Genomic DNA, 17,551 nt, shown 5'->3' with positions numbered 1-17,551 from the left:
AATTCTGCATAAGTGAAATCATATGATAATTGTCTTTCTCTTATTGACTTATTTCTCTTAGCATAATACTCTCTAGTTCCATCCATGTCTTTGCAAATGGTAAGATTTCATTTTTTGATGGGTGAGTAATATTCATATATATATACATACATACATACCACATCTTCCTTTTCCATTCATCTGTTGATGGACATCTGGGTTCTTTCCATTGTTTGGCTATTGTGGACATTGCTGCTATAAATATTGGGGTGCAGGTGCCCCTTCAGAGCACTACCTTTGTATCTTTGGGGTAAGTACCTAGTGGTGAAATTATTGGGTAAAATAGAGGATAGCTCTATTTTCAACTTTCTGAGAACCTCCATACTGTTTTCCAGAGTAGCTGCACGAGCTTGCATCTCCACCAACCGTGTAAGAGGGTTCCCCTTTCTCCATACCTCGCCAACATTTGTCTGTCCAGGATTTGTTAATTTTAGCCATTCTGACCAGTGTGAAGTAGTATCTCATTGTGGTTTTGATTTATATTTCCCTGATGTGAGTGATGTTGAGCATTTTTTCATGTGTCTGTTGGCCATTTGGATGTCTTCTTTGGAGAAATGTCTGTTCATATCCTCTGCCTATTTCTTGACTGGATTATTTATTTTTTAGATTTGAATTTGATAAGTTCTTTACAGATCTTAGATACTGCCCTTTATCTGATAAGACATTTGCAAATATCTCTTCCATTCTGTTGGTTATCTTTTGGTTTTGTCAGTTGCTTCCTTAGCTGTGCAAAAGCATTTTATCTTGATGAAGTGAGAACAGCTCATTTTTGCTTTTGTTTCCTTGCCTTTGGAGACACATCTAGCAAGAAGTTGTTTTAAAACTGTGCTGATGTTTTTATTCAGATTTGTATATCTTTGTCAGTATGTGTTCTGGTAGAGACCTATATTGGTTTGAGTGGTGTCTTCCAACACTTTTTCCCAGGAGACCTGTTATTTTTAGCCCACAATTTGCAAAACACCCCACTGCCCCCTTACATAAAAAGACATTTGTGGAAAAAAAGGAAAGAAAAAAAGAAACATATGTATCACATTATACCAGGAATGCCTGAATCTATAAATAAATTTTAAGTGTGCTATTTTTACTCCAAATATTTATGTTTAGTGTCTGGTCTTATTTTGTCAAACCCAGTATCCTTATTTGCAAAATGGGAGATTTGGGCCAGAACTGTTCTTCCTTTCCAGTTTTTGAGATCTTTCTTCATGCAAAATCATACATGATACCTCTATTATTAGAATGATAATTAGATATCCTCAGGACTGGATTAATATAGTAAAATGCAAATCTACCCAGAGCCCATCAAAATTCTCATGAAACAGCAGGAAAAAATATTACTAAAAACTCCTGGTAAAATAAAGAATAACAGCAAGGGAAGGACAAAATAATTGCAAAGGGACTGTGGAGGTCCTAGATAAAATATCAAAAGATATTTAAAATAGGAAGGTTTTGGGACATTCATTTGACAGCTTTATAAAAAACAAGACAATATCCTAAGGAATGATGAGCTTTCAAAATTAGCTCAAGGAGACAAGTATAAAGTAGTATAAAAGAATAAAAGTATGAAATATAAATAAAATAAAATAAAAGTATATAGTATAAAAGAAAACAATGAGCAGTGTGGGGTGAAAAGTTAGTTTTTGCAAATTGCACCAAACCTTCAGAGAACAGAGATTTTCCAATTATATAAACTGTTCCAGGACAGAGAAAAGGTATATGAAGTTTACAAGGCTGGCCTAATTGTGATGCCTAAAACAAATAAAGGTAATAAAATCTTAAAATTATAGGCCTATCTAAATTTTGAAAAATGCAAAAAACCCCAAAACCTTAAAAAACTGTAAATTAAATCTGCTAGTGGGATAATCTACACAAAAATGTAAATATAATTATACATTAGGAAAATCAGTGTAATTAATATATTAACACATTCAAGAAAAAAATGGTTTTCTCAATTTGATGCACCATATACTGAAAACCTATCTGATAAAATTTGAAACTTATTTATAATTTTTTAAAATCATTAACAAAATAAAACATGAAAAATACATCACAGGAATACACAGCAAATATCATATCCATCGGTTAATCATTTAAGGGATTTCCTATAAAAGTAAGAAAATGAAAGGGATGTCTATTATCATTATTACTAATCAGGAGGGTTCTAGACAACAGTCAACAAAAATATTGGGAAGCATGGGATGCCTGGGTGGCTCAGTTGGTTAAGCAGCTGCCTTCGGCTCAGGTCATGATCCCAGCGTCCTGGGATCGAGTCCCAAATCGGGCTCCTTGCTTGGCGGGGAGCCTGCTTCTCCCTCTGCCTCTGCCTGCCATTCTGTCTGCCTGTGCTCGCTCACTCTCCTCTCTCTCTGACAAATAAATAAATAAATAAAAATCTTTAAAAAAAAATATTGGGAAGCAATAGATAAAACAGTAATTATTTTAAAAGAATTTTCTATTTAGAAAGTCCAAAATAATCAACTGGAAAACATTAGGTATTACAGCAGGATTCGACAAACTAAGTCAACACATAAAACCAATGAATAAATACCATGAAAAAAAGCTTTGACTCATAATAGAACAGAATCTATAAAATATCTTGCAAAAAACATAATATGTGTAATGATGACCTGAAAGAAAACTAACACTTTACTCAAGGGCATAAAAGAGAATTAGAGTGCATGTAAAAATATACTTATCCTTGAAAAGAAGACTTAATATTAGAAAAATACCAATTCTTCTTACTTAATCCCATAAATTAAATATAAGTCAACACTATATTAGCATTTTCTCCTTAACAGAGGCACACTGATTCTAAAATTGTTCTGGAAGAGAAACTGTGCAAAAATAGGTAATATAATTTACTTTAAATAGTGACTTTCATTTCCACACTTCAAAATATGCTAGAAAATTAAATAATTGAAGCAATTTGGTATTGGCACAGGAACAGATGTATAGATTAATGGAATATTTAGAGTCCAGAAACAGATCAGATATTTATGAAAACTAGTCGTGTGATAAATGTAATAGGTCAAAGATGAGAAGATGTCCTCATTAAAGATATTCCAGAAAATTGCCACTGTGTTGGAAAAATGTCTAAAATTGGAGCTATACATCACTCTTTACTCAACAAAGCATTCCAGATAGATTGTATATAAGGATGTAAGTATAAAGAACAAAAAAGAAAGTGTTGCTATGAAAAAAATTAAGTTGAATTCTTTATAGATAATTGATAAAGAGGAATCATTAAAAACTATTACTGCTGAATTAAATGTGGAAGAAACAAGTTTAAAAGATTAGAGCAATAATTATAAAAATCTAAACCAATTTTTTATTCAGGTTGTTCTTCAAGTCCAAGTACATGCTCTTTATAAAGAAGGTAGAATAAGATGTTAGAGATTATTACTTATAGGTTTGGTTTATGTCAGAAAGAAGCCATAAAATTATAATCAACAGACCCTGCATCTTATATCAAAGGCTTTCTTTACTCTGATATCAACACTTAGGTGACTGAGAGTCTATTTAGACATTTTTAGTTAAAAACAAAATGTTCTAGGGACGCCTGGGTGGCTCAGTAGGTTAAGCTGCTGCCTTCGGCTCGGGTCATGATCTCAGGGTCCTGGGATCAAGTCCTGCATCGGGCTCTCTGCTCGGCAGGGAGCCTGCTTCCCCCGCCTCTCTCTGCCTACTTGTGATCTCTCTCTGTCAAATAAATAAATAAATAAAATCTTTAAAAAAAAAAAAAAAAAAACAAAATGTTCTAAGATGTCTTTTTTATAATTCCCATCTCTAACTTTGTTTTATTTACACTTTTCTTGATCTTATCGGTTAAGTGATAAGAGAATATGGAACTAAAATTCAAAATTATCTTTAATTGGGCAGCTGGAGGGCAATGGTAGAGAAATGAACTGAAATCATATTCAGGCTCTAAGTCTTATTTGAGAGTGCGATATACACAGAGATTAAATTGAGATTACAATGGAAAAGATTTAAGTTACATGTTATTTAAAAATTGGGTAACCACTGGAAGATTAACAAATATATTTATGTTTCCCAAGACTCTATAAAGATAAAGAAGAGCCTCAAAGAAGATTCAAACAATCTCAACAAATGAAGGAAAATAGTAAAAAAATTATAGTTAATATAAACCAACGATAACATAGCAGAAGGCATTGCTATGAGAGAGATGGTTTAAATTTTCTGATTATAAAGCAGTCTCAGAAAATGAGTTAAAATACATTTAGCTATAGGCTAGAGATATAGGTAAAATAAAATGATTTCATTTTTAACAGAAATATATATGTACTTGGCCACTTATTTTGGCTTACAAAAGAAGTGCCATAAACTCTGAATAATTGTTATTCTAGAAAAGGGAAAGAGGAGAATTTTTCTTCTCTGTTTTATTTTTTACAGTTTACTACAATTCAAATGTTTTCCATGAGAGTACATTCCCATAAAGTAACTTTTAAAAAAATGGGGAGATGAGTTATAGGGGAAAAAAGAGACGTGCAAAATCTGAAAATTACCCAAAATCTGATAATTACTCAGATCTTGCCATACACACACACACACACACACATACACAGAGTGAGGCAAAGATAAGGGAAGACTTAGATCCTACTTTTAGAAAGGGGTAGAACAGGCAGCTTTAGTAAATGAAAATATAGGCTGTCCAGTTAAACGTGAATTTCATAAAAACCCCCACTTTTTAAAATATATATCAAATATTATATGACACATATACCTATACTAAAAAAATAATTCAATATTATCTGAAATTCATATTTACTGGCCATCAAATTTATCTCAAAGCCCTAGTAAGGGGTATATATACAGGTGGGTGAGATAAAATAGTTCCAGAAAGCTGTAACCATATCTGAGGCTGAAGTCACCAGACTGGGGTCCATTGTCTAGACTTCAACACACTGACGAAAGGAAACTTTGAGCAAGGTGGGCCACTACTCTTAAGCTGGATCCCAGAATAGAAATAAGAAAACAGAACTCTAAGCATGGAAAGAGGAGTTGGGGGTGGGGGATGAAAGGAGAGGAACTTGAATTCATGTGAGAGTATGGAGAATGCCTTCGGAGCAAAACTTGGGTGATGAGGAAGGCAGGAGCTCAAGGATACATATGCCATGCCTTATGTTTAGACTAGCAGTAGAAATAACTCAAGAAGCAATTAAAGCTCATGGAGAGCATTGGGACAGGAATCTAACAGGAGGAAGGGACATAGGGTGTAGAACACATGTTGTGAATACTATCACCATTTTCACAAGTGTTTTCTTAAAAAAATAGCAATTGTCAAAATAAGAACATTTATAGAAAATTTAGTAGCTATCAACAGAGTAATGCTTTATTTTTCTGCCATTTTTGAGAATAAGTGTTCTCAAATATTTAGTGACTTTTCCAGATAAATGAACATATCCCTCTAATGGCCTCAAATGTTTTAACATATAAGGCTTTTTTTTTCCTTCTGAAACCCTTCATATGTTTAACTAAGATCCTTATACAAAGTACATTAACAAATACATCCTTTTTAATAACTCTTACAGAGGGAGAGAGAAGGAAGGAAGGAAGGAAGGAAGGAAAGAGGGAGAGAGGGAGGCAGGGAGGGAGAAAAATTATGGCATTAGAAGTATCTGAAATACGTGGCGATATTTTTTCAGTTTAATCTGCTCATCAAATAATGTAGATTATTAATAATATAGATTATTATATAGATTACATATAATCTATATAACTATATATAATTATATAGATTATATAATCTTAATAATGTAGATTATTAATAATATCAATTCTAAAAAATATATATTGAGTTTCAGAGAGTTTAACTGGTGTGCCTGTCACGAAGCTAGTAAATCTGTCTCTAAAGCTTATGACATGTCCACCTCACTGCTCCACATATACTTTGTCGCATCAGTTAAACCTCCCAGAAACATGCTGTCCTCAGCTTTGAGATGGCTGGATAAAACTAACTCTGAATATGTAATATATTCTTTATTATAATTTATGTCCATCCTAAAGCTACCTAATCATTTTCTAGCTTGATGCACTTGAAAAATAATTGTAATATCTTAATAACTATAGTATTTTAAAATTGTCACTTAAAATTAATATGAGGATATATTTTAAATAAATATAAGAAAGTAAGGCTATATATAAAACTTTTACCAGACCAAGTTTCAAAAAAAAAAAAAAAAATAGAAACAAAGACACAAAATCAGAAAGGAAAACATACAGTTGGGGGTATTATGGGCAGAAATGACTATTCATTTTTTTTTCTCCTTTAGTGATTACTCTTTGGGGAGCCACAAAATATTTCAGAAAGATAAATCTGTTATTCAACTTAATCTGCAGAAAAATGGGGAAGTTCCAGGAAAATTATCTCGAAAGGTAAGATTTTCTTAGCATTGGTTTCAATTTCCAAGCTGATCATTTTAAGGACAACATTCCTATCTTTATGGACTGTTGCCAATTTGGAATTACATAGCTTAATGAATACATGTTCATTTGAGTATATTTACTGAGACATAATGAAATATTTATCTAAATGCCTGTTAACAATTTGGACTGAAGCAATTACACGAACACATTACTGTAACCTTAGTATAACAGCAAATCAATTGGTCTCTTGGAAAAATCATTTATGAGAAACTTATTAAAACTATTACATTCATACTATCCATGAAGCCACTAGGAAGTGAACAGAATAAAAAATGTGAAGGGGCAACCATTGAAGAAAGAAAAATAACACAACTCTCGTTCTATTTGAAGAGTTTATGTCGGTGTCAACACAATTTAAATCAGGGCAGATTAATATTCATAATATATATAATAAAACTACCTCAAAAGGGATTACTGTGCTTTAATGACAATTTCATGCTGTTAGATATGAATTTTATTCCCTATGTCTTGAGTTATTTTAAAACAAAATTGCACAGTATGCAATGAACTTTGATATTTTGGCAGCTTTATCTGTAGAATCTTCCAATTACCTGCTTTAAGTAAAAATCCCATCGCCCTGTCATTTACATCAGATAACAGATTTCCAGTGCGTGACTCTTTTTTTTCCCCCTAGTCTGAGGTGTTTCATCATAAAAAGTGTCAGGTGGTGCATTAGGTTGCAATATATCTATGTGGAATATAACATAATGAGGCCAAAAGAGAGTTGTTTAGAAAAATCTTTTGGAACTGGTACTCAACTCAGCCAGTGTTGACAGCTGCAGGGTATGCATCTGAAATCTCCACAGAGAAACATTATAAAGTACAACTAATACTCTCAATATTAATATACCCTAAGAGTCTTCAAATTGTCTTCAATGTTTTGAAAAAGCTGAAATCATCACGTTTCATTTCAACATGGGGGAAGAAGACAAAATGTATGATTACAACTTCTATTCTTGAGAACTTTCATGTTGCTAAAAAAATTACTTATCTCATTGGTAGTAATTTAAAATTCAGAATTATGACTTAGAAAACATATATGCACAGAATGAAACCCATTTGTTCACTGAGCAAATGATAATTGAGCACCTACTATATACGAGGCACTCTTCTAAACACTGGAGATACAGAGACAAACAAGACATGTCATTACTTATTCTAGAATTACTTATTCTAGAATTCTAGAATTACTTATTCAGAGTTCTCATCCTAGTAAAGAAGACGTGCAATAAACAAATATACATTTAAAAGTCTCATAGACTGGGAGGCTCAGTTGGTTGAGTATCTGACTCTTGGTTTTGGCTCAGGCCGTGATCTCATGGGTCATCGGATCAAGCCCCACACCTTCAGCCAGCAGTGTGCTTGAAGATTTTCTCCCTTTGCCTCTTCCCCCACTCATGCACATGCTCACATGCATTCTCTCTCTCTAAAGTAAAATAAAATATTTTTTTTTTAAAAAGTCTGATAGAGATATGTGCTTTGAAAGAAAAGAATTATGTTTTTAAAGCCTAGGGTAGGAACACCTGATACAGATGAATATGAAGGGCTAGTTGTAGTGATTACTTCTATGTATAAATCCTACAGCATATAGACCTAGCTTTCACCTTAAAAAAAATAGAGTGTTAAATTTACTGATTTGGCAACTTGTTTAAAAACAGATTCTGGACTGATACTGCCAAATTCAAACGTCTGCTCTTGGACACATGCTTATATTCACCCTAGTTTTCTGGTTAAGAAAAATGTGAATAATAATACATACCTAGTATGATTATTATTAGAACCTAATTGAAAAATGAAAGTGAAGAGCTTAAGTCAGTGCCTGTGCCTAATCAGAACTACATAAGTATCAATTATTGATGTCATAAAATTAAGGTGTTAGACTAGATGGTATGTTAGCCTTTTACTATTAAAAACTTTCTATGGTAAGGAGATACTGATTCTATTGTTTAACGTAGTGTCAAAATTCTCTATGATTTTCATAATTTATCTATATAAAACATTTATAAACAATTATATTCCTTTTCAGTAAAATTACATAAATTGGCTTAAAATATTTCTTCTGTATAATACTAGGAACATAATGATGATTATTATTCCATTAAATTTCTTGACACCATTGCCTTACACTCGAGATGTGAGAGTTCTCTAATTGTACAAGTATACTGCAAAGCTCAATTCATCTCAGATGCCTTTCCTATTTTAAACTTGTTTGTGTTATACTGAAATATGGTCATTTAATTCTTGTTCCATGAGATTATTCATAAAACATGTTGATATGTTGACAAGTCCTTAGAAATCTTTCTAGATTTCAAAATTTTACAATCCCCATCCTCATTAGATGTGTATAACTGAGTCTTTTATAAAAAGATTTTTCTCTTTATCTCTCTCAAATTTGACAAGGATTGATTTCATTCTCGCTCAAGGAAACATTCACAGAACACATACAGCAGTAGATTTCTGTAGGAAAAAGGCAAAAAGAGACACCTTAACTTTTTCTCTTCATCTTTTTCCTTAAGATGAAGGAATGGCCTTTAGCTTTGGAGAAAAGTAAAGAGTACAATATATTCCATGGACAACTGCTTAAACCTGTTCTCCAGACTTTTGAGTTCCTTTAAATAAAAATACTTTTCTTATAAGTGACAATATGACAAAGGCCAATTTCTCCCCCAAAAGCATCTCTGGAAGCCAAGTGAAGTGATTTTAAAATGAATATGATTATGCTATACAGAAAGATGCAAATACGTCATTATTTATATGCTTGCTTTGGTTTTAACTTCAGAAAAAGTTTTCTTTTCTTCTTCTCAAAGTGTTTTTTTTTTTGTAGCATGCATTCAACATACTGTATTATAGGGATGGCCTTATTCTCTCCATGTAACAACTTCTTTACTCTTCCTCACAAAACCACCCATTAAAAATATTAATATACCTTTGAGCTTAGGCCATATCAAGATCTTCCTTCTGATGTTTTCTGTCAGGAGCTCTAATAGGCAGTTTTAAAAATAGATCATATATTAACATACAAGATTACATGCACTCCAGGTATTTAGGGACTCATTTAGCTTTCAAACTTAACAGCTGTGTGTAGTGAAATAGTGCCATTATGAGGGAGTATATCGCACTCTCCTTTGCAGACTTGCATAGGATTTTCATGAGCGCCTGTTGCAGAACTGCTAATTGAGGAGTTATGGGGCGTGTGTGTGCGTGTATGCATGTGTGTTTGTGTGTTTATGCATATGGACCACAGAACTGATATTTTACAATGAGTAGTTTCTGCTCATCTTGGGAGAAAACACAGGCCCCCTGATAACTCCTCTTACACTAATATTTGGGAGGCAAGATGTGGTAAAGCTGAAAAATGGAGTTCATTCTGAGTCTGCCAGCCGATGTGACAAGCTATCAAGTCTCAGACTGCCATGGCGTCCACAGCCTGAATGTAAAGAAATGTGCATGTATGTGAGAGAACTAGTGTCTGCAAAACTGCCTTCCTGCTAGGAGAACCTAATGTCTGACCTTGGTGATGCCAGGATGTTTTTCAATCATCCTTGAGGTTATCCTCAACCAAAGCTCAGTTTTCTGATTCACTTTTTTAAAAGAATGCTTACAGAGTTAAGAAGTGTCTTGTAAAGTCTTTAAAACAAAGTATTAAAATGATCAATGAGGGTTATCAAAAGAGGTGAATAAAATGACAGCAGGAAGTTACAGACCTATTTTTATCTGGTACTCATTCCTAGTCACTCTATGAATATTAATATATTCTGCTGTCTACAGCATGAAGATGACCACAGTCAGTTTTATCTGAACCAACTTCTAGAATTTATGCATATTTGGAAAGTATCCAGGTAAGATATTTTATTTTGTTCCAAGACTACTTTCTGACTGAGTTCTCAAGTGCCAAATCACAATATTTTTCAGTTGATTGTAAAAACTGTCCTTTCACTAGTACCGTGGAAGCTATTATACTTTTAATAGATATCTTCCTTTGGCAAATTTTGTTAATAATTATCTATTCTTCACAGCTATTCAGATGCATTTGAAGAGCTGCTAACACCTTCCAGAACAATCTAACATTCATTTTAAAATCTCTCTGCTACCAGTTATTACATTTTCTAGGGCTTTTTTTTTCTCATTCATTTTGTGAATTTGAGTGTGCATGTGTCACTAAGCTCTTTGTATAACTGAATTTCCATACTTTGAAAGTCAAAATCTCCTGCTTTAAATTTCTTTCTTGAACTCCCTGAAAATAATTGGTGCATCATAAACAGAGGAGTGTGAATTCAAATTGGAAAACTCAAATGACAGTCAATGAACGTATCCTAATTGATTGTGATATCTAAATGTATACATGTATTATTGAAAAGAATAGACCCATCAGAAAGGTAAGCTGGGAGAAGATATCATGCCACACTATGGGTTTATCTGGAATTAAAGTTGTTCTGAGTTGAATTAGTGAAAAATGGGGTATGGGAGGTATGTATCATTAATTTCAGAAGCAAACCTGATATAAAATATGAGTTAAAAATTTTTTTTTAAATTTATTTGACAGACAGAGACCACAAGTAGGCAGAGAGGCAGGCAGAGAGAGAGGAAGAAGCAGGCTCCCTGCTGAGCAGAGAGCCTGATGCGGGGCTCGATCCCAGGACCCTGAGATCATCTCCTGAGCCGAAGGCAGAGGCTTTAAACCACTGAGCCACCCAGGCGCCCACATTAAAATTGTTTTTAGTGACCATTCATAATAGCTATCATCACTTAATGGAGTTATTGTACATTTTGCATATATTACCTTATCTAATTCTCCCTACAACCCTATGATAAAACACAGAATTTATTTCAAAATCAAAGAAACTAAAGTTCTAGAAGATTAAATACCTTGCCTAAGGCCACTCAGTTCATCAGTGGTAGGACCAAAATTAGGTCTGCCTGAAATCTGCAAAGACCAACTGTCTGAAATTTGCAGACCATATATTTTCCTATTAAACTACTGTCTTTCCATATGGGCCTCTCTTTATTTCCCCCAAAATATTTGTCTTCAACAATAAAATCATAGAATAGGTAGTAATAGGGAGGACTTCCAATATAACCTAACTCAAATTTTTATTTTATAGCTAATTACATGGATTAGGTATGGGCTCTCATCAAAATGACATATTAATAAAGGCTGTAGTTTCCTTATTCCAAAATAAATGTATCCAAAAAAGAAAAAGCCTGTAGAGTGATATCAAATCTGACAAATTTTTTAAAAAGTGAGAAATCCTTGGGAGACAAAGGATTGCTTTGAACTGGTTTGGTGGAGGGTTGTGACTTACATGTAGACAGCTGCTGCCTGAGACACAGAGAAACAAGGGAAGGGTAGGAAAAGAAAGTGAGAGCAAGGTAGTTTTTTCTTCTGTTCCTGCCTCACCCTGCCATTATCCGGCCCTTCACAGAAGACTAGTGACCTTGACCACTGTGCAGTCCAGGTGTTCACAGGGTTAAATTAGGGCAAAGCAAAAGCTGTGCCACAGTGAAGACTAGAGGAAACCTGACAGGGACGGACTAGCCTCAGAATCTAAGTCCTCCACGCCTTCTCTTCAAACCTAGGGCGGTGCGGCATATCTTATCAATTTATTTCAAAAATTTGTCAGCCATCATACAGATAATTTATGCTCTAGCTAGGACTAAAACAAAATGTTTAATTCTAAGTGCTTATTCTACTTTAATTGTATATATTGTATATAATTGTCTAAGTCTATATAAAATATTTATAAATAATGCATATATTTACATATAAAGTTGCACACAAAATATATTTTTATTTTATATATAGTATTTTGTATTACTGATATATATTATTATATATATGGCATTATATATGTATATGTGTGTGTGTGTATTCATTTATCCACCGATGAACATTTAGGTCGTTTGTCATGGCCATTGTGAATTATGTGGCAATGAACTTGGGAGTGCAGGATTATAGCATAGTTTTTTTTTTTTTTAATTTTCTAAGGAAACTTCATACTATCTTCTAAAGCAGTTATACCAATTTACATTCCCAACAGTACATTAGGGTTCCCCTTTCTCCACAGTCTTGACAAGAATCTTTTTGATAATAGCCATTCTAACAGGTGTGAGGTGGTATCTCATTATGGTTTTGATTTGCATTCCCCCAACAATTAGTGATACTGTTCTTGTGCTTGTTATTCAGGTGCTTCTTGACCATTTGTATATATTTTTTAGGAGAAATGTCTACTCAAGTCCTCTGTCCATTCTTTAAAAATTGGACTGATTTTTCACTGCTGAGTTGTACATTTTAGGTATCAACCTCTTATCAGATATATGGTTTGCAAATATTTCCTCTCATAACCTAGGTTGCCTTTTTATTTTGTTCATTCATTCCTTTGCTGTGCAGGGCAAAGTTTAAGGTTTAAGATAGGGGTGCCATTTCATTCTTTTGCATGAGAATATCCACTTATCGCAACACTATTTATTGAAGAGACTATCCTTTCCCCACTGATTATTCTTGGATCGTTGTCAAATAATACTTGACCATATATGTGTAGGTTTATTTCTGGGCTCTCAAGTCTGTTTGATTGGTCTATGTGACTGTTTTTATATCAGTATCATAATGCTTTTGATTTCCAAATCTTTGTAAAATAGTTTGAAATCACGAAGTGTGATCACTCTGGATTTGTTCTTTCTCAAGATTGCTTTGGCTATTCAGGGTATTTTGAGCTTCCTTATTAATTTTAGGACTGTTTTTATTATTTCTATGAAATATGACACTGGAATTTTGATAAAATTATATTGAATGGGGTGCCTAGTGGGCTCAATCAGTAGACTCTTGATCTGAGGTTCATGTTCAAGCCCCATGTTGGACACAGCGCTTACTTAAAATATATAATCTACATATAGGTGGCTCTGAGTAGTATGGACATTTTAACAATATTAACTCTTCTGATCTAAAACCTTGAAAACCTTCCTATTTATGTGTTTTCTTCAATTTCTTTCATCAATGTCTTATAGTTTTCAGTGTATAGATTTTTCACTTCCTTATTACTATTTTTTATGCTATTGTAAGTGGGATTTTTTTCTTAATTTTTCAAAACTTTCTCTGTCATGTATAGAAATCCAACTGATTTGTCTTGCATCCTGAAACTTTACAGAATTCATTTATTAGTTCTAAGAGTATTTGGATGGAGTTGTCAGGATTTTCTACATATCAGATCATACCATCATGAAACAGACAAAATTTTACTTCTCCCTTCCAGTTTGAATGCCTTTTATTTCATTTTCTTGTCTGATTACTCTAAGACTTCTAGTACCATGCTGAATAGGAGTGGTGAGCATGGGAATCCTTACTTTGTTCCTGATTTTAGAGGAGGTACTTCCAACATCTCGCCATTAAGTATGATGATAGCTGTGGGTTGTCATACATGAACTTTATTATGTTGAGATATGTTTTTCTATACCTAATTTGTTGAAAGTTTTTCTGAAAGAATGTAACTTTTTTCAAATGCTTTTCTGCTTCTATTGAGATAATCAATGATTTGTTTCATTTTATTCAGGTGCCTTATCACAATTATTGATTTGTGTAGTTAAATCATTCTTACATCTCAAGGATAAATTTTCTTGGTCATGGTGTATATGATCCTTTTAATGTGCTGTTGAATTTGGTTTGCAAATATTTGGTTGGAAATTTTTGCATCTATAATCATCAGGGATATTGGCCTGTAGTTTTATTTTTTTGTAGTGCCCTTCTCTGGCTCTGGTATCAGGGTAATTCTGGCTTCATATAATGAGTTTGGGAGTGTCCCAACCTCTTCAAGTTTTTGGGAGAGTTTGAGAAGAACTGTCATTAATTTGTCTTTAAAAATTTGGTAGGATTTATCAATGAAGCTATCTGCTCCTGAATTTTTCTTTGTTGGAAGGTTTTTGATTACCAATTTAATCTTCTTATTGGTCTATTCAGATTTTCTATTTCCTTCTGATTCAGACTTGGTGGGTAGTATTTTCTAGGAATTTATCTAGTATTCTAGGTTGTCCAATTTTTTGTCATGTAATTGTTCATAGTAGTCTCTTTTGCTCCTTCTTTGTTTCTTATAACAGCTTTTTAAAAGATTTTATTTATTTATTAGCGAGAGAGATGGAGGGAGAGAGAGAGAGAGAGTAGTCTGGGGAGGGGCAGAGGAAGAGGGACAAGCTGACTCCCACTGAGCAGGGAGCCAGACTAAAGGCTTGATCCCGGGATCCTGGGTTCATGATCTGAGCCAAACACAGACACTTAACATACTGAGCCACCCAGGCAGCCCCTGTAAGAGCTTTTAAATTAAAGTCTGTTTTGTATAAGATAGGTATAGCTACCTCTGCTCTTTTTTGGTCTCTATATGCATGAAGTACCTTTCTCCATCCCTTCACTGTGAATGTGTGTGTCCTTGAAGCTGAAGGGAGTCTCTTGTAGCCAGGATATATATAGTTGTGTCTTTATCCACTCAGCCACTCCAATTGAACTTGGATGCCCAAATCTCTCCCCAGGTTTGGGAAGTTCAAAAGCCATTATCTTTATATAAGCTGTCTGTTCCTTTCTCATTCTCTTCTCCTTCTGGGACTACAATGACATGTACATCATTTCTTTTTATAGTGTTCCATGAATCTCACAGGCCTTTTTAATTCCTTTTTTTTCCCCTTTTGTTCCTCTGCTTAGGTAATTTCAAATAATCTGTCTTTGAGCTTACCGATTTTTTCTTTTTCTTGGTCCCTTCTTCTGCCAGGACCCTTCTGCCCTTCTTCTGCTTCTTTTTTGAATTCTTCAGTTCAACTACTGTATTCTTTAGCTCCAAAACTTCTGGTTCTTTTATATGTTTTCTATACCTTTGTTGAATTTCTCATTTTGTTCTTATATTGTGTTGCTGATTTCAATAAATTGTCTTTCTGTGTTCCCTTATACTTCTGGGTTTCTTGAGGACAATTATTTTAAATTCTTTTGTCAGGCCATTCATGTATCTCCACTTCTTTGAGGTCAGTTGCTAAAAGTTTACTCTGTTCCTTTGGTGGAGTCCTATTTCCCCAATTCTTTGTGATCCCTAGAGCCTTGCAGAGGTGTCTGTGCATGGGAAGAAGCTGTCACATATTCCAGACTTTATGGGCTGATCTCAGTGCAGGACCTTCACCTGCAGGTGAGGCACATTGGAGCACGCTATGGTCCTGGGTCTATAGTAAGGGCACCAAGGACAGAGCCATGTGGAAGACCCAGATCTGGTGAGAGTAATGTCCCCTTGGGTCAGCCCACTGGGACCCACAACATTAACTGTGTGGCCCTAGAAGTGCTGTGGGGGATCTGCAGTGGCTGCAGGTATTGTTGGCATCTTCAGTGGTGTCTCCAGGTTCAGTAGCTAGGGACCAGGGCAGGCAGTGGTTGCTACTAGAGCTGGTGTCACACACACACACACACACACACACACACACACACACACACACACAGTTGCAGGGGCCAGCTGCAGGTGCCTGTGTAGTGGCAGTGGCTGGTGGCAGACAAACAGATAGTGGGGGAGGACAGGGCTGGCAGCAAAGACTAGGACTAACTGAAGGTGCACTGGCACTGTGGAGACCGGGCTGTTGGCATGCACTCCTCTGGCTGCAGACCTTCATCCTGTGCATAGCAGTGGAGGTTGTTATGGGAGTCAGGCTGGTTAGATGCAGGTATACAGCTGGAGGGGCTGGTTGCAAGCAAGCCCACTGTGTGAGTTAATGACAGGAAACAGGACAGAACGAGGCCCACAAGCAGCTATGGGGGCTCTGGCTGTTGGTGTGCATTCCTGTGACTGCAGTGTCTCCCTAAGACATGTGCACAGCAGTGAAGACATTAGTCAGGCCAAAGGCTTGGAGGTGTGCAGCTTGGGAACCAGCTACAGGTAAGTCCTGGAGTGGCAATGGGGTGAGGAAGGAGTGGAGAGGAACTCAAGCAGCTGCTATTTGTGAATGTGAATACCTGTGTATATGAGGGAAATAGGGAAATCTGCAGGGGGTTCTGCAGCCGCTCTGTTGGTTGTTGGTTTCTTCAGTGGTAAAAGTTACTGGGCCCTCTGCAGAGCAGGTCACTGGGAACCATTGTAACTCCCACTGTGTGACTCATAGTGGTAGCCCCAGCCGTTCTTCCTTGTTCCTAGGGGTCTTTATGCATCTCTGCTTTGCTGGTCTCTGGCTGGAGTAAACCAATGTAGGTCCTTCTTGTAGTGGCCCAAAAGGCTGGGAAAGCTGCTGGTTCACCACTCTCCCTTTCCCAGCAAGGGGGTTTCCCTCTTGGCAGTGAGAAATGCTGGCCTGCAGGATGGGATGAGGCAGGTAAAATGAAACTGCCCTTCCTTCCCTTTTTGTGTGTTTATTCTCAGCTGTTGTTGCTGTTGTTCTACGGTGTTATGTAAGTTTCTTGGAAGGACTCCTAAGCTCTCCCAGAGCTGTTTCTGTTCATGGATAGTTGTCTTATTGTGGGAAGACAGAGGCTGGGATCTCCTACTTTGCCATCATGGTGACCTCCAAGACTGCTTTCTGGAATACAAGGCTCTTCGGCTTGCCTTCCACAGCCCACTTTATGGCGTCATTAAAAGATCAAACACTAGATGGCAGGAGCTTTGTTTTCAGTTTTCCTCTTCCCTGACCTGACTTCTATTTAGAAGTTGGGCAAATCACATACCCTCGTTAGTTTCTAGGAGTTTTTCTATAAAATAAATATAATATTTAATAGCAAGGTGCTGAACTAGGTATATATTCTTGGGGGTCTTTTAAGTTTTAAGGTAAGATTTTATATAAAAACCTTTTCTCCAATAACCAAAATTTTTCACTATTCTTTTCCTATACCTCCACTTTTACATAGTCTATGAATTTTGTCTTTGAACTATAAGATGTAATGCAACTAAAGTGATGATTTAACAAAGGCTGAGAAGGCAGCTACTGTAAAATATATTGGTGTGTGTTCATGTTGTATCATTTGTTCAATTCAATTCAGGAGTTTTGGGGACAAATAGGAAGGGAAAATCATAATGTTTAGGAAAATAATTTTGATAAGTGAAGTCAGAAAAATCTCTACTCATCTCACATC

At 35.3% G+C, this 17,551-nt stretch overlaps 1 protein-coding gene across 1 annotated transcript in view; it reads left to right on the top strand.

The window, feature by feature from the left end:
- PIK3C2G (phosphatidylinositol-4-phosphate 3-kinase catalytic subunit type 2 gamma) overlaps positions 1–17,551 on the top strand; it is a 353,953-nt gene that overhangs the window by 55,621 nt on the left and 280,781 nt on the right. Inside the window, exons 6-7 of the mRNA XM_047741193.1 lie at positions 6,327–6,429; positions 10,249–10,319. Of these exons, the coding sequence (XP_047597149.1) occupies positions 6,327–6,429; positions 10,249–10,319 (174 nt within the window). The remainder of the gene's footprint in view (positions 1–6,326; positions 6,430–10,248; positions 10,320–17,551) is intronic.

Source organism: Lutra lutra, chromosome 8 (assembly GCF_902655055.1).
Source record: "Lutra lutra chromosome 8, mLutLut1.2, whole genome shotgun sequence".
In the NCBI taxonomy this organism is placed as follows: domain Eukaryota; kingdom Metazoa; phylum Chordata; class Mammalia; order Carnivora; family Mustelidae; genus Lutra; species Lutra lutra.
Note: the sequence above shows the minus strand (reverse complement) of the source record. Positions and strands in the feature narration are given on the sequence as shown.